At 39.4% G+C, this 22,038-nt stretch overlaps 1 protein-coding gene across 4 annotated transcripts in view; it reads left to right on the top strand.

Annotated features, from left to right (window-relative positions):
- Positions 1-22,038, top strand: part of LOC106092346 (rab11 family-interacting protein 4B) — a 416,788-nt gene that overhangs the window by 262,213 nt on the left and 132,537 nt on the right. For all 4 annotated transcript variants that reach the window (XM_059370577.1, XM_059370581.1, XM_059370596.1 and 1 more), the window contains 2 exons: positions 7,227-7,265; positions 14,927-15,038. In XM_059370577.1, coding sequence (XP_059226560.1) covers positions 7,227-7,265; positions 14,927-15,038 — 151 coding nt within the window. The remainder of the gene's footprint in view (positions 1-7,226; positions 7,266-14,926; positions 15,039-22,038) is intronic.

Here is a 22,038-nt window from a genome sequence, read left to right as displayed (position 1 = left end):
TGAGTTTCATCAAGCTATGATTGAGTAGTATTCCCATTTGAGGAGCTTCTCGGGGATGGGGCGACTATCAATTACTTGGAGCTCATTCTTATTTCATATTCGTAGTCTACTCCCAAATACCTTTCATTTGAGTCCTATATTGATATATACGGCCAATAGGTCTATTTGGATACTTGAACCCAAGTTTTATACCACATTCGTTTTCTACTCTCCAATATCTTTCATTTGATACCCATATTGCCTCTATCGGTAAACTTTTGATTTTGGTGGCGTTTTTGTGGTAACGGGGGAGGATTCGCCCCCTTCGAACATCAACAAATTACATAGCCTATACCTCCTTCCTGACCATATTAATAATCTACTCGCGAATACCTTTCATTCGTGCCCCATATTGTCATTATCGTCCAATAAACCAATTTGGAGGGTTTTGGGGTCGGGGCGGCCCCCAAATCACTTGGACTCAATTTGCAATATGGAAATCGTACTCTACTCTTGAATACCTTTCATTTAAGTCCCATATTGTCTCAATCGGTCCACTTTTAGTTTTGGGTGGTACTTTTGGGGTAAGTAAGAGGGTCCGCCCCCCTTGCGATATCAAAAACTTATATAGCCTATTGCTCCTTCCGGACCATATTCGTAATCTACTCCCCAATACCTTTCATTCGATTCTCATTTTGTCATTGTCGTCCAATAAACCTATTTTTTTATACTTTATACAGCAGATTTTGTTTACTGAATTAGCTGGCCGAAATGTTTGCTAATTTCAGAATATTACTGCTGTTTTAGCAAACATTTTTTAAGTGTAGTATTGACAATTTTGGCAAGCATTTTAAATGACGTGTCATGAGGCAACTACATGACGTGTAATAGCGGCTTTATAGACAAAAACCTCATGGGAATTCCATATAAGTATTTCGGCTAAGTCCCAAAGGCGTCATACACTGTCGCAATTCTATTCCTTTTGCGTCCCAGGTGCATACAATGAATTGCTTGCGACCCACTTGTTTTTCTATCGCACGTTATTGTCTGAGATTGAGTTTTTTTTTTTGGATAGTTTGAGAAGGAGAAAAATAAATACACATTTCATTCATTGAATTCTGTTTTTTTTTTTTTTTTTTTTTTTGATTGTAGTGGGCTAAATTAGGTTAAATAACGTAGTTTGTCCCACTTGGATGGTATGCAAACGATGTTGGCTGGGGAAATATTAGCAATAGGATGACATACAAAAACAGTTAATTAAGAAATTTCTTGGGATTTTTGATTCTTTGAGATACTGATAAATTGCTAATTACCATGTGTAATATTTGGAGCTTTGAACTGTTTTTGTTTATATTGTATATGGAAGTATTATTGAAATAGTTAATAAAAACAAGTAAAAGAGTGCTAAGATCGGCCGGGCCGAATCTTATATACCCTCCACCATGGATCGCATTTGTCGAGTTCTTTTCCCGGCATCTCTTCTTAGGCAAAAAAAGGATATAAGAAAAGATTTGCTCTGCTATTAGAGCGATATCAAGATATGGTCCGGTTTGGGTCACAATTAAATTATATGTTGGAGACCTGTGCAATATGTCAGCCAATTGGAATAAGAATTGCGCCCTTTGGGGGATTAAGAAGTAAAATAGAGAGATCGATTTATATGGGAGCTGCATCGGGCTATAGACCGATTCAGACCATAATAAACACGTATGTTGATGGTCACGAGAGGATCCGTCGCACAAAATTTCAGACAAATCGGAAAATAATTGCGACCTCTAGAGGCTCAAGAAGTCAAGACCCAAGATCGGTTTATATGGCAGCTATATGAGGTTATGAACCGATTTGAACCTTTTTTGACACAGTTGTTGAAAGTAAGAATAAAATACGCCACGCAAAATTTCAGCCAAATCGGATAGGAATTGCGCACTCTAGAAGCTCAAGAAGTCAAGTCCCCAGATCTGTTTATATGACAGCTATATCAGGTTATGAACCGATTTGAACCACACTTGGCACAGTTGTTGGATATCATAACAAAACACGTCGTGCAAAATTTCATTCCAATCGGATGAAAATTGCGCACTCTAGAGACTCAAGAAGTCAAGACCCAAGATCCGTTTATATGGCAGCTATTTTAAAACATGGACCGATATAGCCCATTTACAAAAAGTATTTGTGTAAAATTTCAAGCGGCTACCTTTACTCCTTCGGAAGTTAGCGTGCTTTCGACAGACAGACGGACGGACATGGCTAGATCGGCATAAAATGTCGCGACGATCAAGAATATACATACTTTATGGGGTCTCAGACGAATATTTCGAGTAGTTACAAACGGAATGACGAAATTAGTATACCCCCCATCCTATGGTGGAGGGTATAAAAAAAAAACAAGTAAGAGCGCGCTAAGTTTGGCAAGGCCGAATCTCTCATATACCCTCCACCAAGGATCGTATCTGTCGAGTTTTTTGGGCGGTATCTCTTTTTAGGCAAACAAAGGATAATGGATAAGAATTGTTATGCTATTGGAGCTATATCAAGTTATAGTACGATTCGGACCATAAATGAATTGAATGTTAAAGACAAGACAGTAGAAGTGGGTAATATTTCAGTCCATTCGGATACAAATTGCGCCTTGTAGGTGCTCAAGAAGCATAATCGGGAGATCGGTTTATATGAAAGTTGTATCAGGCTGTAGATCGCCTCAGACCATATTGAACACGTATGTTGAAGATCAAGGGAGAAGCCGTTGTACAAAATTTCAGTCAAATCGGATAAGCGTCCTCTAAAGGCTTGAGAAGTCAAGGTCCCAGATCGGTTTATATGGCAGCTATATCAGGTTATAAACCGATTTGAAACATGCTTAGCACAGTTTCTGGAAGTCATAATAAAACTCTTAATGCACAATTTCAGTCAAATCGGATGAGAATTGCGCCCCCTTGTGGCTAGGAGAGCCAACTCCACCGAAACGTCCGGTAGCCCCCCTTATCAGACGAGCTACCACAATCAGCTGTCTTCGATCTCCAGCTGTGGCGGGAAAGTTGCAACCTTCTTGCCAGCGCTCTCCGACTACAACAAGGGCGACGGAGCAGCCACCCGCGATCGTCCACAGAGTGGTCCCAACAAACTCGACTTCTTTGCAACGCTTGGATACTTCCTCCCATGCCGAAGAAGCGTTCTCCAGTTGAGATCGTAGAGCCCCCTCTACCTTTTGAATGTACAAATTTGCCATATTTGGGACAAAAATGATAAAACAAGTTGGATCAAATATTTGACTGAAATTTCCATAGTAATCATATCAAAAACTTGTTGTCTACCAAACAGTTTTGCCGTTTTTGGTAGGTTTCTACTCTCTTGGTAGGTTGGTAGGCTGACCTAAATTTTTTGTAGGTTTTTTCAAAATTTAAGTTTGTAAGGGTCGGACGGCTTATCGGGGGATCGGTTGGTTGGGAACTATACCAGGTTATAGACTGATTTAAACAATGCTTAACTTGGATGTTGGAAATTGTAACAAACCACTATGTGCAAAATTTAAGCCAAATCGGTTTACAATTGGAGCTTTCAGGAGCTCAAAATGAACCCTAGTATTGCCATCTGGAAGATCATGTTACACGGATGGCTCAAAAGTAGAGGACAGAGTGGGCCTGGGGGTTTACATTGACAACACAGGGACTGAGATCTGTTTTAGACTGCCTGACCATAATACGGTCCTGCAGGCGGAGATCCGGCCGATCACTTGCTTGCTGTGTAAGAAGGAGATTAACGCCTTCTCTGAGGATGGCCAAATCCGCATCGTTTGAGTGCCAAGTCATAACGCAGTAAGGGGCAAAGAAAGAGCAGACGATTTGGCGGTGAAGGCCATTGAACTGCCGTCAATAAACTTGGTTACCCCAAGCCTTTCGAGTCGACGCTGTCCGAGTTAAGGGCGCGTGGAACAGCGATACAGTCGGTAGGACGGCGAAAATCCTATGGGGTGATCCGGATCGTGAGAGGACGAGGCTATTAAAGAAAGGAAGCAAGAAGGAAGTCAATATAGATTTTGGTATCATGGCGGGACATATTGAACTACGAGCTCACTTACGCAAAATCGGTGCAGCAAGTGATATCATGTGGGGAAGATGATGGAACGAACATTTCCTATGTCATTGCCCGGCTTTCGCGGCTAGAGATACTAGACACCGATACTTAGGTGGTGACACAATACCAGAAATGAACCAACTTGGGAAAGTGGTAGAGAAAACAATTACTAACTTAGAAATTCTTTTTCAAGTTACTGTTTAGTTTTTAGAGCGCACAACAAGCCGATTACCCATATGGATTAATATCTCTTCTCCTCTTTTCAACCAACCCAACCTTACCTATACTAAGTTATAAAATGATTCGGGCCATACTTGACACGATTGCTAGAAGTCGTTGCAGAAAACTTTGTGTAAAATTTTTGCTCAATCGGACTACAAATAGCGGCATTCAGGAGCTCAAAAATTCAAATCTGGAGATCGGTTTTTGTGGGAACTCTATCAGGTTATCGACTGATTTGTACCGTACATACGACGTATGTTGGAAATTATAAAAAAATATTCCAATATGCCACATCTTATAACAATCGCGGCCTCCAGACATCAGTTTGTAAGGGAGCTACATCCAAATCTGAACGGATATGACTCATTTCCAATCCTCAATGACCTATATCAATAAGAGGTATCTGTGCAAAATTTCAAGCGGTTAAATTTATGCCTTTGACCGCTCTGGTGATTTCCACTCTCACGAAAGAACATGGCAAGGTCGACTCAGAATATCGAACCGAGCAAAAATATGCATACGTTATGGGGCCGCAGAGCATGATTTCGAGGTGTTGCAAACGGAATGACTATTGGCATTAGCATACCCCCTATTGTTGTGGGTATAAAAAGTCGGCGAGAATAGGTCAAAATTATTTAACTTCCTGTTTTTTCTGTATATTCGTGCAGAATATAACCATGTTGAGGGGGTCAAATATCTTAACATGGAGTCTCACTGTTTAAAATTTTTGGAGAAAAAGTTTGTAAGTTCTGTTGTTAACTGTAACTGGTACGAGTGTCAAGGGATTTCTTCAGAATTTCGTACATTTTTGGCAAGAAATGTGCCTATTGTGAGTTAAATGCCTATATTTTAGCTACATAGAAATACCGTCAGTTTTGATTCATCCTCAGATTTTGAGGGGCCCATGCAGTTAACTATTAACTATGAAAATGGATAGTAAATGCGCATTTATGGACTCATTAGAGCTGCGCACGGTTGTTCATTGCAATTGGAATGATAAAATGGCCAACCCTAGATAGTGAACTCTAAATAATAGACACCCATTTTGGCTTTAGAACATTTGGTAGTTTTTAGTCGGGCTCGGTAGGTTTTTTCTTTAATTTTGGTGGGATATAATATTCTTGAGTGGCAACACTGCTATCAAATCGACTTTGTACGTAGTTTTTCTGTTTTATTTATTCGATAAAAAGAAAAAAAAAACATTTGATTAAATTAAAAGATCTTGTATTTCTTAAGATACCCCGGAAATCCCCCACTTAACCCCATTGTCTTAAAAACAACTTATTTTCGTACCATACATTCTTGACATACAAAATTAGTTCATTTTTCAAGTGCGTTTATTTTCAGCACATCCCTCAAACAGATGTTACCATTAGAATTATTTAGTGATTGGTGATTTTTGCCTTATTAATGCTCTTTGTCACAATGACGTCATTTTGGGTTGCTGTGTTTTTGGTTCATCTGCTATTCTCAATTCTAATACTATCGTTGTTATATCCGCCACCATAGGATGGGCGTATATTAACCTAGTCATTCCGTTTGTAACACCTCCAAATAATCGTCTAAGACCCCATAAAGTATATGTGTTCTTGATGTCCATGTCCGTCCGTCCGTCCGTCTGTCGAAATCACGATAGCGGTCGAACGCGTAGAGCTTGCCGCTTGAGATTTTCCACATATACTCACTATCGATGTAAGTCATTGGGGATTGCTAATGGGTCATAGCATTTCAGATTTAGATATAGCTCACATCTCCCGATTTAACTTCTTGAGCCCCTGGAAGCCGCAATTTTTGTCCGATTTGGCTGAAATTGAATTGCATATGGTGTTCTGTAATGACGTTAATCAGCTCTGCCAAGTACGGTCCAAATCGATCTATAACCAAATATAGTTCCCATATAAACCGATCTCCGGATTTGACTTCTTGAGTTCTTACAAGCCGCAACTGTGTGAAGTACAATCCAAATCGATCTATAACTTGGTATAGCTCCAATATAAACCGATCTCCGGATTTGACGTCTTGAGCTCAGCTTTAATTTTTGATGGTTTGACAGAGGCTTCATATGTACGATAAATGTATGCCTTTCAACTAAATTTATTTTGTATAAATTCTTAGCAGAAACCATGGTGGTGGGTTCCCAAGATTCGGCCCGGCCGAACTTGGCATGCTTTTACTAGTTTTTTATTTTGTTTTCAATGCTGGGGAATGCAGCAGTGGCAATTGATGTTTTGGTGTTTTTTCGTTGCTTGATTCAGTTATGTTATAGTCTATCCTAAATTTGCCAATAGAGGAAGAAAGCAGACAAAAACTACACTGACTGTTTACGAAAAATGTGGTTTATTGCCCAAAAGGCAGAAAAAGATGAGGAACATTTTTAATATAACCAAAAAAACATATCGAAATGTTGATGGTAATGGTAATCAATTTTCATATAGCGCGGGGGGAAATATAAACAAGCAAATCGGAGTATTAAAACAATTTAAAGCATTTTTTAATCGAGTTCATGTTCCATTTTTTAATTTGAAGAGTATAACATATGGTACTATGCATTTTAATTTTCTAAAGACATTTTTTTTAGCAAAATGTGTTAATTACCATTACTTCCTAGCCTAAGCTGGACTTAACAAAAATTCTATGGAGTATTTGTTTTCCAAATGATGGCTTTATTGTGTCTACTACAAGCCTGTAACAAATAACTTTACGAAATATTAACTTAAAACTTAACCGAAAAATTTTGCATACTTTTAGGCGTTGATATAAATAAAAAATTATTATTTTGGTGAATAGAAATATGTTAAAGAAGTTAATTAATTATCAACGTGGATTGAATTTTGTAATAACCACCTTAAAAAAAACATATTTTTAAAGATGCATATATATTAAATGTTTAAAATTTTTAAAACATATTTTTTATATCTGAATTTAATTTTTTTAATTTTTTTAACTACTTTTAGCTCCGGTCGAAGGCAATTAGGCTCCAATGCCTTAGCCACGTAAGTTGAAATTTTTTCCGTTTATTTTTATTAATTTCGTAATTAAATATCCATCAATATAGAATAATGGATGTAGAAGTCTGGTTAAGAAAATAAAAATTTAAATTAAAACTAAGTAAAAGTGTAATAAATTAATCCGACTCGAATCTTATACTCGTATGCCCCCCACCAAGGGTTGGTTTTGGAAAGTTCTATGAATATTTTTTTTATATACTGTGATTGGTTTAGCTGTGTCAAGGCATGGATCCATAATGGCTATACGAGGCCTGGAATATAAATTTCTGGACTAGTAATGAAAGTGTAAATTTTGATCATCAACAATGGGTTTAATGTTTTTTTCGGATCATCCTCCAACAAGATTTTTTCACTCCGATTGAGACAACATCCAAACATGGTTATTGAACGCTTCAACAGCATTCAACATAGACCGATCCGCCGATTTAGGGTCTTAGGCCAATAAAAGCCACATTTATTATCCGATTTTGCTGAAATTTGGGACAGTGAGTTATGTTAGGCCCTTCGATATCCTTCGTTAATTTGGCCCAGATCGGTCCATATTTGGATATAGCTGCCATATAGACCGAACCGCCGATTTAAGGTCTTAGCCCCATAAAATCCACATTTATTATCCGATTTTGCTGAAATTTGGGACAGTGAGTTGTGTTAGGCCCTTCGATATTTTTCTTCAATTTGGCTCTGATGTTTTGAGATTTGGATATAGCTGCCATATAGACCGATATCTCAATTTAAGGTTTTTTGCCCATAAAAGGCGCATTTTTTGTCCGATGTCGCCGAAATTTGGGTCAGTGGGTTGTGTTAGGCCCTTCGACATCCTTCTTCAATTTGCCTCAGATCGGTCCAGATTTGAATATAGCTGTCATATAGACCGATCTTTCGATTTAAGGTTTTGGACCCATAAAATGCGCATTTATTGCCCGATGCCGCCGATATTTGGGACAGTGAGTTGTGTTAGGCCCTTCTTCAATTTGGCTCAGATCGGTCCAGATTTGGATATAGCTGCCATATAGACCGATCTCTCGATATAAGGTTTTGAGCCATAAAAGGCCATTTTTTGTACGATTTCGCCAAAATTTGGGACTGTGAGTTGTGTGAAACTCTTCGACATTTTTCTGAAACTTGGCCTAAATCGGCTGCCATATAGACCGATATCTCGATTTAAAGTCTTGGCCCCATAAAAGGCGCATTTATAATCCGATTTCCCTGAAATTTGATGTAGTGACTTATGTTAGGCTTTTTGACATCCGAGTCGTTTATGGCTCAGATCGGTTTATTTTACTAAAAAGACTCAATATTTTGTTATACACAATTGAACAATGACTCGTACTTATTAGTATTTGGTTCAAATCGGAACATATTTGGATATAGCTGCTATGAGGCATAAGGCTTGCATTTTTTGCTTCATTTTGACGCAAGGTTGTTTACATATATACCCGAGGTGGTGGGTATCCAAAGTTCGGCCCGGCCGAACTTAAGGCTTTTTACTTGTTTTTTATTATTTTTCTATATATTGGTGCACAGTGGTCTGTATCCGTTTTGTCAGTTGGGGTGTCAATTATGTGCAGCATTTCAGATCAGACCATTTTTTGCTATAAATTTGAAACGTGGCGTTGCACTAGCCCTTCCGGTATCCGAACCGCGTATGGTCCATATCAGACGATCTGTGATCATAAGCCATAAAGCCCAACAAATTTTCGAAATAGCGAGGTGACCAACTTTTGGAGCCTACCAAAAGCGCCCGGGCAACTAAGGGCCCTGAAATTGCACACGATCTCGCTAATACCTCAGCACCAACCATTCCAAATTTCACACTGCATATTTGTTCTCACACTGCATATTTGTTACTAGTTTTTTTTTTTCGATTTACTCCCACTGTGTGCTGGTTTGAGCTGATGTGTGAGATGTGTTTGACTTCAGGCAGTCAAATTGTGGTTACCTTTCAGATTTAAGCGTCCGACATTGCTCAAGCGGAGCAGTTGCCACATGACAAAGAAACAGGCGACATGCTGAAGAAAACATTGCTTAGAAGTTCTTCTTTCACGAACAACTTTCGTAGGATTTGGCCCGTCTTCGAAGATCCACCAGGTCGATTGCGGTTTTGTTTCGGGCTCATATGCATAGATCCACGATTCGCCAACAGTAACAACGTATTTGGAAGAACCACGATCGTATTTTTTCAACCTTTCTTCGCTCTAATCCACACGAGTACTTTTTGAGCGACTGTCTAGTTGTGTGGAATCCAACGAGAACAAACCTTTTTTACTGCAAGGTGTTCATGTAATATCGCCCAAGGAATGCCACATGATGATCTCGCATGATAAGTTCAGGCACGGCATCAATGTTCTCTGGCACAACGGCCGTTTTGGGCGACCTTTACGGAATTCGACTCTGGGCGAGCGTCGCGGCTGAATTCATTAAATCAGTTTTTCACAGTACTTTGGAATGGTGCCCAATCTTTTATACAAGAAACAAATAAGCATAAGGGAAGACGAAATTTGCGTGCCAATATTGTACGCGTACGCGTATGCGTACCGATTTTCATGAAATGTTCACAGATGGTGGAGTTTGAGCCCCGGGGCGGACTCTCCCCCTTAACCCAATTTTCAAAAATGTCAGATCTCGGAGATGGGTGCACCGATTTAATCGAAATGTTGTAGGCCACCTAATGGTAGCCCAAAAACACGAAATTGGTCAACAATTTTGGGGTCAAATAACCTGGGGGGACGCCCCATCCCAAAACCCAACCGAACGGACATGTGTACCGATTGGGACAATATGGGTATCAAATTAAAGGTATTTAAGAGTAGAGTACGAATTTGGTATACAAATTTCACTCTTAATTTTCGGGGGGTCCCCCACCCACAAAAAAAGCCCCAAGAGGACACTTTCACCGCTTTGGGCAATATAGGTATCAAATGAAAGGTATTTAAGAGTAGAGTACGAACATGGCATTAAAATGTTACCCTAAGTGTCGGGGGGCCCCAACCCCAAAAACACCACCCAATACTACACTTTGGGGATCAAATGAAAGTTATTTAAAAGTAGAATACAAATCTGACAAAAAAAATTTTTTTTTGCTGCCTGAGGGCCCTATCCACCCCCAAGACCCCTCAGCAGGACAAATTTACCGATTCGGACAATATCGATACCAAATGAAAGCTATTTAAAGGTAGAGTGAAATGCTGATATAATAATTTATTCCTTGGTGCCTGAGACGCCTCCCCACTCCCCAAAACCCCTGAACAGGACATATTTACCGATTGAGACAATATATGTACAAACGAATGATATTTGGAATTTATTTTAAGAATTTGGTCCAAGGTGTCTACCCCCAAAATTGCCATAAGTGTCCAATGTCACAAAATGGGTATCGAATGAAACATCTTTGGTAGTTGATATGCACAATTAGGACAGAGTCTGTGACCAGCCCACCCACTAAATACGCTTCAATAGGACGTGTAGTTCGATCGGGATAATATGTCAATTAAAAGAAAGATCTATGACAGAATATTTTGAATCCAATGTTGGTATAAGCATTCAAGTATCTGCGTCACGTCCTACCATTCCGCAGGACAGTAGATCGCGACAATAAAAGACTCAAATATATTGTCGTTTGGTCTATAGCGTGGGGGGGGGGGGGGGGGGGAGCGACCCTCTCCTCCCAATATATGCAACGCCAAACTGTAATGTAGGATGACCGTGAATATATTGAACTCAAATGAAAGGACGTGTCAGAGGGCAATCCCCCTCCCCCTATCCTACCCAAAAAAAAAGGAATTAAGAATAATATATGAATAATATATGAAGGCCGATCAGGATAGAATAGGACAGAAATAAAAGCTTTTTTTGGTAGTAGAGTACGCTTTTTACTCTCAGATTGGGATGGATACAGGAGGACCTGCGGATCTTTAAGAATGTAGTATTCCAAGTGGTCGCTTTGAAATATGATTTCGAATAAAGATAACCAATACAAAAAAATTAATTAATGTGAATCTGAACGAGACCCCCTAGCTGTGAATATCGTGATAACCTCCTTCAAAATGCTTGACATTATGGGGCTCATAAAAAATCGTGCTCTAGCACGATGCTGATATTACTTCAGAGTCCGCCTCTAAACGCCCTTCAAAACGATCATGATTGCCTACTATGGCGATAAATAATATCCAAGTTTGAGGACAAATGTTTGGGGGTCGTGCCAACCCATAAACTCCCCCTAAACCAATGTCAATTGAGACTCAAATTAAAGAAATTTGAGAGTAGAGCACGATGCTGATATTTGTTGGCAAAATTTGTTGTTTGTTTGTAAATACGTGGGTGGCCGCCCCACCATGCATACCCCTCAATCTGGACATATTTGTGGATTATGGCAAAAAGGGGCTCAAATCTGTGTCTGTTTCGTGGCAAAGTGTTTCAGGGGCGCCTCACCTCATAAACTCCACACATATATACCGACTATAGCAATATGTAGCTCCAATGTGATTTTCTGGAATGGAGTATGAATCAGATATCCACTGTTGGGGCAAAGAGTTTGGCTACCCCAATCCACCACCAAATCCAAGAGAATGAAGAAGATGTAACATCCAAACTTTAGTGGGTTGACCCTTTCCTTACACTATATGCAAAAACGCCAGATCTCGGAGGTGGGTGGGATATCAAGGGGGCCGCCCCACCTCCAAAGCCACCAGCCAAATGGTGTAAAATCCAATAATGACAATATGGGACTCAAATGAAAGGTATTTGAGACCAGAGCACGAATCTGATTTATCCGGATTCGCCTCACTTTCAAAAACACCCCCATACCGCACATATGTACCGAACATAGCAGTATACGGCTCCAATGAATGGTATTTGGGAGAAGAGCACCAATATAATATCCAAATTGGCGCGAAATATCTGAAAGGCCGTATCCTCAAATAGGACTTATTTCCTGGCGTGGCCGTATAGGGCTCAGAAAAAATAACAGAGTGAAAGAAGGCGTTGAGGAGCGGGCCTGTCCAGTTATATATAAGCCAAATTGAAAAATAAAAAAATAAAAAATTAAATAAAGCCCCATTTTTGGGTCTTTATTTCATTTTCAGTTTGGGGCTTTATTACATAAGGTCCGTCATATCGCCAATTGCTTTATTTAAACTTGAATCGGAAGGCAAACGTTGCTATAGAAGAAGTGTCCCATGTTCCTTATTAGAAAGTTCGTGCCCGATTCGTGTAACCGATTGACATTGGAATTATTCAATCGCATTGTTTCATCCTGTCTAGAATGAAACCTTAAAGCACTTTTACACTAATCATCAAAAAACCTGTTTAAATGGCTCCATTAAATGTTTTCGCTTTATAAAATCAGTTGAAGTCAGCCATAATTTCGGATTTAATGAACAATGTAAACGGGGTTTTACAGACTAGATATAGTCTTTGCATAAATTCTCGTTGGGTTTTCCTCATATAAAGTTTTGCACCAACGAATCTCTTAAAAAATGCGTTAAAATGGCAGTGGCAACACTGATGATTTAACCTATTGCAATGCTTCCCAAACTGTGGTTAACTACATCAAAGACACTAACCATATGGATGGTTTTTTTTGTCCACTGTTCATTATTCCGCAATGACGAAAGAAAAAAGACATTCACAATACATTTCGGGTTTTTGTATGAACTAAGACTATGCATTACTTGTGCAGTCACAATAATGCATGAAAATGCTTAGCGGAAACATGAACACTTTGTTTCAATTGTGAATGACGTTATACCTTATTCATTGATGGCTTTGCTTAAGTACCTAAACCTTTGAACGAGTAACAGCCCCTCGAAGTATTTCAAATATGTATACTATTTGGTTATGTAGGTCGATTGGGTTTGGTTGTAGGAGCCCAATCGGTTCATGTTTTTTAATATTTCAATTTTAATAAAAAAAAGTCTCCAAATTTCACTACTTTAGCAACTGGAGCTAGCAATTATTATCAGTTTAGGCTGTCATTTCACAGCCAGATAAAACTTTTAACCAAACAAAAATTTTGAAAAAATATTCTAAAGTAACCAAATTTTGAAAAATTTTTATATATATATTAAATTTTGACGGTTTCTATAGACATAAAACTTGACAACATTTCTTGTAGTATAAGTGAAAAATTTAAAAATTTTCTTTTGTATCGACATTTTGGCAAAATTTCTTCTGGAAATGAAATTTTCACAAAACTTCTTCTGGAAATGAAATTTGGACAAAATTTCGAATAGAAATGAAATTTTGACAAAATTTCCTATAGAAAGGAAACCCTATAGAAATGAAATTTTCTGTACCAATGAAATTTTGACAAAATTTCCTATAGAAAGGAAAATTTGAAAAAATTTCCTTTAGAAATGAAATTTTGACAAAATTTCCTATAGAAATGAAATTTTGAAAAAAAGTCCTATAGAAATGAAATTTTGACAAATCATACCCCTAAATCGGATATATTTACCGACCATGGCAATATCGGGCTAAAATAAGAGGTATTTGGAAGTAGAAAACGAGTCGGATATCCAATTTCGCGACTAAGCGTTTTGTGGGTCACCCCACCCCCCAAAAAAAACCCCTCATATTGGACATATTTACCGACCATGACAATATGGATCCTAAATGAAATATCTTTGGGAGTAGAGCACGAAATTGAATTCCACTTTTGAGGCCAAGTTTCTGGGGGTCCACCACTCACCCGAACAATACTTTTACTGACCAATGCAGATATTTAAGTGTAGAAAAATCCAGAGGAAAATTCGAACACATTTTCAATTGAAATTAAGCAGATATTTCCAAATGAAGAGTACTGCGCTCTAACATAGCATTATCGGGCGCAGCAAAGCGGGCCCTGCTCAGCGAGGCTTATTTATAAAAATGAATTTTTGTTTGTCGGTTTGTTTGATTTTGTGTTTCGTAAAGACTTAAAAATGGCTGAACTGATTTTCTTAACATTTTCACAGATGGTGCACTATGAACCCATGGTGAAAATAGGGTACTTAATTTTTTTGATATCTGAAGGGGGGGGGGGGGGGGGGGGGGCGGACCCTCCCCCTTACAATTATGTTCAAAAACACCAGATCTCGGAGATGGGTGGTGCGATTTAAGCGAAATTTTGTGTGCCCTCTAATAGCAACTTAAAAACTAAAATTTGGTATCCAAATTTGGGGATGAGGTGCCTAGGGGGGCCGTCCCACCAACAAAATCCACCGAATATTTATGCATCGACCAATCACCAAAATATGGGATTCAAATGAAAGGAGTTAAGAGTAGAATACGCATTCAATATCCAATTTTAGGGCCAAGTGTTAAGGGGACCACCCTAGCCCAAAACACCCCAAAATCGGACATATTTATTGAGCATGGCAATATGGGACTCAAATGAAAGATACTTGCGAGTAAAATACGAATCTGATAGAACACGAATCGGAAATATATTTTTTGGGCCAAGTCACTGATTGGCAGGCCCATATAGGCCCAAAACCCATATAGAAATGAAATGTTGACAAAATTTCCCATGGAAATGAAATTTTGACACAATTTTTTGTTGAAACAAAATTTTAATAACTGTTGGGAATACAAATTTCTTAAATATATCACATTTGTTAATATGATTTCTTCTCTACTCTCTTCCATTTCTTTTGTTTTATTTTCAGTCAACTCTACAGATCATCGAGTTTCAACTCATCTGGTCGTAGTTCCAACTGTGATACAACAGACGAAATGTACGACTGCAGTCTGGATAATGTGCAAGATATTAATTATAAGGTAAGTCGAAATAGTCATTCCGCCGCACGAAAATATTCCATGATACAAATAAAACCAGATTGGTCGATTTACTGCCATAAAATTCCTGGCTGCCCCTATAATAATTTACATGTTCCTATGGTGTTTTGTATGAAATTTATTTTGTTTACTGTTGAAATGAAAATTGATTTCAAACGAAAGTACAATACTTGAGGCGATTGTCATCCAACTGCTTGTGTTGTGGTGTTTTGCCTTGTTTTTTTTTTCCAAGAGAAAAACGAAAAGGTAAACCTGATTGTTGGCAGGTATGTTTTGGAGCCACTGGCTGGCTGGTTGTCTTGTTTGGAATTTCTTTGGGGCCATTGCAAGACAGATAATCAGTCAGTCAGGGACACCCCCACAACGTAGTACTTGTGTGCCTATAATGCGTGGGAGGCGGGGGATTAATGAAATTCATTTCTTTTTCGGTGTCACTTTTCCATTTACCACTGCCTCATGCCCGCATATCACCGCGACAAGGTCATTGTTTCTTTGTTCAAAACGATTTCCCCCCTTCTGCTGATGGATTTCCTTGTCCAAAAGTTGTAGTCGTTTCGTTTTGTTTGGCTTTGAATTCATTTCGTGGTACCACAAAGTGGTGAACGCGGTGATTACCTTTGCTGTGAAGGTGTTGGATAGTTTTGAGCGCTATTAGATTTCCCATACTGATAAGGTCTGGGGTGCGAAGTGTCAATGGCTTTGTAGCAGAGCAATTGGCGAAAAATACAGATACGGTAATAGATAAGAAAAACAATTTAGTTTTAGAGATTCAGAGTATATATGTTTTTTTTAAATATTATTAAAATGGAAGAGAAGTAATAAGTGGGACATATAATTTTAAAACCAGTAATCGCTCAAAAAGTTAGGTCGCTTCACTATGGATCGCATTTGGCAAGTGCTTTGAACTATCTCGCGAAGAAGTAGATAGGGTTTAATGGGAGCTACACGTTGGAAGTAATACCAGAATAACATGTGCAAAAATGCATCCAAAACGGATAATAATTGTGCCTTTCTTAGCTCCCTAGCCTAGCGGCTCAAGCAGTCAAATCGAGAGATCGTTCTATGTGGGATCTGTACCTTAAAATCTACCGGTATGGACCATAAATGGCATGGAAACGAAACAAAGAACTATGGGGGGAAATTTCCAGCGGTCCATAGAAGCTTCAGAAACTTAATCGTGAGATCGGCTTATGTGAGAGTTATACACTCATAGACTGATACACAGATCATAGCAACACTTTTTGCTCGCTGTTAGTTGTTGTTGTAGCTGTGTTTCAATCATTTGTCTGCTTGGTTCCGCTAAACATCCAGATCCAGGAACTCTGCGACCACAATGGGACTCGTCCAAACGGACCTGGTTCTAATTTGAGTAGGATTGGGTGGGCAAATAAAATGGTGGCATTTGGCCTTAGGTTAGAACAGGGACACACATCCAACACGCTGACATAAATCTTAAGTCTAGGAATTAAGGCGGCTGCATCTGCCGGAAGGAAATTTAGCCAGAACTTGTCTGGTTTGCCTGGAGGCCACTGTGGCTTAGCCTGTCCGCCTATGACGTCGAACGACTGGGTTCAAATCCCGGCGTGAACATCAACAACATTCCCTTATTAATGCTGGCTACTTTTGTTAGGTATCCTGCCGTGTTAAAACTTCTCTACCACGTGGTGTCGCTATGCGGCACGCCGTTCGGACTCGGCATAAAAAAGGAGGCCCCTCATCATTGAGCTTAAACTTGAATCGGACTGCACTCATTGAGAATTTTGTATTTAGATAGCCTGGTTTGCCTGGGGAAGATTTAAATTTTCAGGTGCAATGGGTGGCGGTCACTCGGTAGGTGTTCAACGATTCTCCTAGCATCAATCCTAGGTCTGTAGGAATTGAGGCGGTTACATCTGCCGGAGTCACCGTGGAGCATAGGTTAGCATGCCTGCCTATCGCGCCCAAACGGCCGGGTTCAAATCCTGCCGGCGAGAAAACCTTAAAACATTTTTCAGCGGTGGTTATCCCCTTACCAAATGCTGGCAACATTTGTGAGTATTTCAGCCATGTACAACTTCTCAACCAAGAGGTGTCACTTTTCAGCGAAACGCCCCCTTATCATTGAGCTTAAATTTGAATCGGGCAGCACTCAATTGATATTGTGAGAAGTTACTTCCCCTCTAATTTGTTCCGCAATGGGATGTTTGTTCCGCAATGGGATGTTTGTTCCGCAATGGGATGTTTGTTCCGCAATGGTATGTTTGGGAAACACTAAAGCATCTGCCGGAAGGCAATTTACCCGGATATAGTCTGGTTTGCCGGGGCAATTTAAGGATTGCATTCACTCAGTAGATGTACACCGCTTCTCCTACCGTGACTGTGTGAAAGCTATCTAGATTCGCCTGATTTAGAGGTTCTCTCTTGTAGCGCTGACGTTTCTGGGCGTCGTATACCTAGCCAGAAGATAGTAGTTAGGATGGTCTCGGTGACAGCAGTCCAGCAGATACTGCTCATACAGTATGTTTTTGTGCCTTCACACGGGGGGGGATTACTGGCTTCTGAGGAGACAGTATGTCGCATTCAGGATTTTTTTCCGCTGCTTGTTGCTCAGCTGCTTTGTATGTAGTCAACAAGGTTTTTTTTTGTTAGCACCGCAAGTGCTGCCGGCAAACGTCTTGAGGATCTTGTGTCTACTTCTGACCTTGTCACAAATTGCAGCGCCACACTGGTAGAAAAAGGAAAGTATTTTACCAATACCGGCCGGTATTATTATATTTGTGTTATTTAACTACATTTGGTATCAATTTAATACCACACGAAGTAGGCTTTTTAAGAATTGACGGCGTCATATTTGCATTCTTGTCACCGCAGCAAAAGTGATGTTTAGCTTTGTACTTAAAATATAGAGGCCATTGTAAAATACTTGTTTTAATATAACAAAATCTGTAAATACAGTTTGTGTGCGTAGAAACGAATTCAAATACTCGACAGCGGTGAAAATGGAAATACTGCAAGCTCTAAGTACCGCCATCTATATGAAAACATGGTAAAGTCTCTTGTGGTAAACGATGCGGTGTTTGTGTATTCCTATAAAAACCACTTCAGGGAATTAACGGAAATGGAATCAATTGCTGAATACAAAGAATCGAGATTGGTCACGGGGTAACATTATTACGTTTTGTAGTCATTAAATTCTGATTATTAATACGAATAATTAAAATGAAACGAGATTAAAATTATTTTAAATGGGTTTTTTCAGGGGGGGTGGAATATTCAATAACGGATTGGTACTAAAACTAATAACGGTTTGGCACAAAAAAACAGCAACAGATTGATATTGAAACTAATACCGGTTCGGTAATAAAGCTGGTACCAAACGGTACCAATCATTTCATATTTTATCCTTACCAAGCGGTATTACTTTGTTACCATACGGTGTTGCTTTACTATCAATACCGTATGGTACCGAACTAAGCACGTTTGGTATTAACTTTTCTGTGGGTGCATGTACGAAAGACCTATAAAAGGTGTCAAATGTGACACCAAGTATTTTGGAATTGTTGGTGGTCAAATTTGTTAGGTAGAAGTTCAACCTATCGCAGATGCCATCAACGAGGGGGCCATACCGACCATAATTGTCCCTATATGATACGATTACGATGCAGTCTACAGTAGAGAAGATAAACAGTGGCGGAGATATCATCCCGCTGCGCTATGGCATGATAACCCCATGCCGTAGCGCAGAGGTTAGCTTATCCGCCTATGATGCTGAATGCCTGGGTTCGAATTCTGCCGAGAACATCAAAAAAATGTAAGCGGTGGTTATCCCCTGCTAATGCTGGCGACATTGTGAGGTACTATGGACTCGTCCCTTATCATTGAGCTTAAACTTGAGTCGAACAGCATTCATGGATATGTGAGAATTTTGGGGAAATTTTCCTTGGAGAACTACCTCGTTGATTCTCCGAGGGTTTCAACTTCTAAATTCCACAAATTACATACCGAAAATTTGTGATCCAAAGTTTAAGGTCCTGCGGAAGTGCGACTTACCGTATCGAAAGCCTTCAATAGGTCATTAACCTCAAGAACCGTCCTATCACATGGCCTGATCTGTACAAAACCATGGTAATGGCGTGCAGTCGTTGTGCTAGTGTTTGGCAAATAGAAATTCTCCCACTAGGCTCGGAAGAGAACTTCCTCAAGCATCTTGAATACCGCCGACAGAAGGGCGATCGTTCTGTACGACTCTCCTTTACTAGGGTCTTTTCTAGGCTTTAGTAGCGGGATCACTCTGGCCATTTGCCAGACATAGGGAAATGGAATAGTGCTCATAGAAAGGTTGAGGACCTGTGTCATGCACTCGGTACATAGAATTTCTTTGGCACCAATGTAGAATTTCCGTCTGGACGCAGTGCCTTCGATAACTTGGCACTGCGGATGAAATTTGTATGGAATACAATTAGGGATTTTGTATGTAGCACTAAATTCCTGACTTAGATTTTATTTGTCGAGGTTAATTTTTCGAAATTAGAGCGCACTGCAAGCCTTACCTTACCTAAACTACGCAGTAAATGGTAACCGTGACAACTGTAAAGGCTGCAGGTGTTGGTCATCTTTATCTCCTAGATTGCTGTGACGACGCTGGCGACCCACTGCTGACTACGTTTGCACAGCACTTTGCAATGTGACTATACTCATATAATGCCGTCAGGCCAGAACGCAAACGGAAATGCACCCACTCCATGCACTAGAAGTGGGTGGCAAACCAACAGAACCACGGCCCACGGTTTTCTGCCTGCCCATGATGAAAAAGGGCAGTCAACATTAAAACGGATAATATCGGTACATAAAACCGGCTGCCATGGGATTGTTGACGGCGATTTAATTTTGCTGCTGTTATAGCAAAATATTGGCAATTTCAGACCAACATGCTAACTGCTGAAAAGTCTGTTGTTTGCTAAAAATGTGTGCTGGTTAGTTACATTTAAGAAATGATTAGACTTTTTTCTATTAGACTTATGGAGGAGATGTTCTTCATAATATTCTCGACAGGATTCTAGCCCAGGCGTTCCGAATCGAAATAATGACTTTGTCCGGTGAATTTTGAATCTGGAAGACAGTTAATCCTCTAGTAAAGTAACAAGTAAGAACGTGCTAAGTTCGGCCCACCCGAATCTACCACCATGGATTCTTGCACAAAATTTACACAAATAAACTTAGTTGAAGGGCATAGGTGTACTTTATATGACATAAAATATATCCGCCAAAAGCTGAAGTTTCGTGGGGCCTTGGAAGACTAATCGAGATTCCGATTTTTATGGGAGCTATATCAGGTTATATACCAATTTTCCAAGGATGTTGGAACTCATAAAAGAACACTAAGTGCAACATTTCAGCGAAATCGGACAAAAATTGAGGCTTCTATAGGCTCTAGAAATTGAACAGAAGAACCGACGATCAATATTATTATAGTGTATATATATATGCATGAGCAAAATTTCATGCGGATATATTTATGTGTTTGACCGCTATCGTGATTTTGGCAGACGGACGGACATGGATAAATCGACTTGGAATGTCAAGACGATCAAGAATAGATATACTTTGTAGATCAATATTTCGAGGTATTACAATCGGAATGACTGGATTAGTATAGCTCCTCAGCCTGGTGATGGTGATGGGTATAAAAAATATTCTTGAATGTAATCAGAAGCAGTGTTGTCACTCTAGAAAATTATTTCCTACCAAAATGCAAGAAAAATCCTACCAAACCCTACCAAAAGCCAAGAATGCGGTAAATGTTTTAATACCCTCCACCGAAAAGTTGCCCATTTTGCCATTTCATTTGCAACACATCAATACATACATTTTCAACCCTGCAATGTATATAAACTATTGGGTTGCCCAAAAAGTAATTGCTGATTTTTCATATAGTCGGCGTTGACAAATTTTAAGCATTAATCGAATTGGATCGTCATGTAACTGAGCGTGAGATAGGAGAGAAGTTAAATATACCAAAATCAACCGTTCATTATCACATAAAAAGTCTTGGGCTGGTGAAAAAGCTGGGTACCACATGTATTGAAAGAAATTTAACAAACCGAATCAACGCTTGTGATATGCACCTTAAACGCAATGAATTCGATCCGTTTTTAAAACGATGAAAAATGGATTGTTTACAACAACGTTAGTCGAAAACGATCATGGTCCAAGCATGGTGAACCAGCTCAAACCACTTCAAAGGCTGATATCCACCAAAAGAAGGTTATGCTGTCTGTTTGGTGGGATTGAAAGGGTGTGGTATGTTTTGAGCTGCTTCCAAGGAACCAAACGATTAATTCGGATGTTTACTGTCAACAATTGGACAAATTGAATACAGCCATCAAGGAGAAGCGACCAGAATTGGTCAATCGTAAAGGTGTCATATTCCACCAGGACAACGCTAGACCGCACACATCTTTGGTCACTCGCCAAAAACTGAGTGAGCTTAGCTGGGAACTTTTGATGCATCCACCATATAGCCCTGACCTTGCACCATCAGACTACCATTTATTTCGATCTGTGCAGAACTCCTTAAATGGTAAAACTTTCGGCAATGATGAGTCTATAAAATCGCACTTGGTTCAGTTTTTTGCAGATAAAGGCCAGAATTTTTATGAGCGTGGAATACTAAATTTGCCAGGAAGATGGCAGAAGGTTATCGAATAAAATGGCAATTATAAAGTTCATTCAAAGTTTTATTAAAAATGCATTTACTTTCTTTTAAAAAATCCGCAATTACTTTTTAGGCAACCCAATAGATCGTCGTTGGATTCATAGGCGATCTACACATGTCCGTTCATCTGTTTCTTGAAATCACTCAACAGCTCAAAAGTTTAAAGATGCCCTTTATCTTGATATAGCACCCTTTCCTGATAAGAAAATTTGAGTTTATAAAAGTCCAATGTTTTAACGATTTCAATGTACAACCGTGCCGAGTTTGGAAGATGCGATGTCCCAGTTT

This window comes from Stomoxys calcitrans, chromosome 1, assembly GCF_963082655.1.
Source record: "Stomoxys calcitrans chromosome 1, idStoCalc2.1, whole genome shotgun sequence".
NCBI classification, from domain to species: Eukaryota; Metazoa; Arthropoda; class Insecta; order Diptera; family Muscidae; genus Stomoxys; species Stomoxys calcitrans.
The sequence above is the reverse complement of the archived record's forward strand: the minus strand, read 5'-3'. Positions and strand labels throughout refer to the sequence as shown.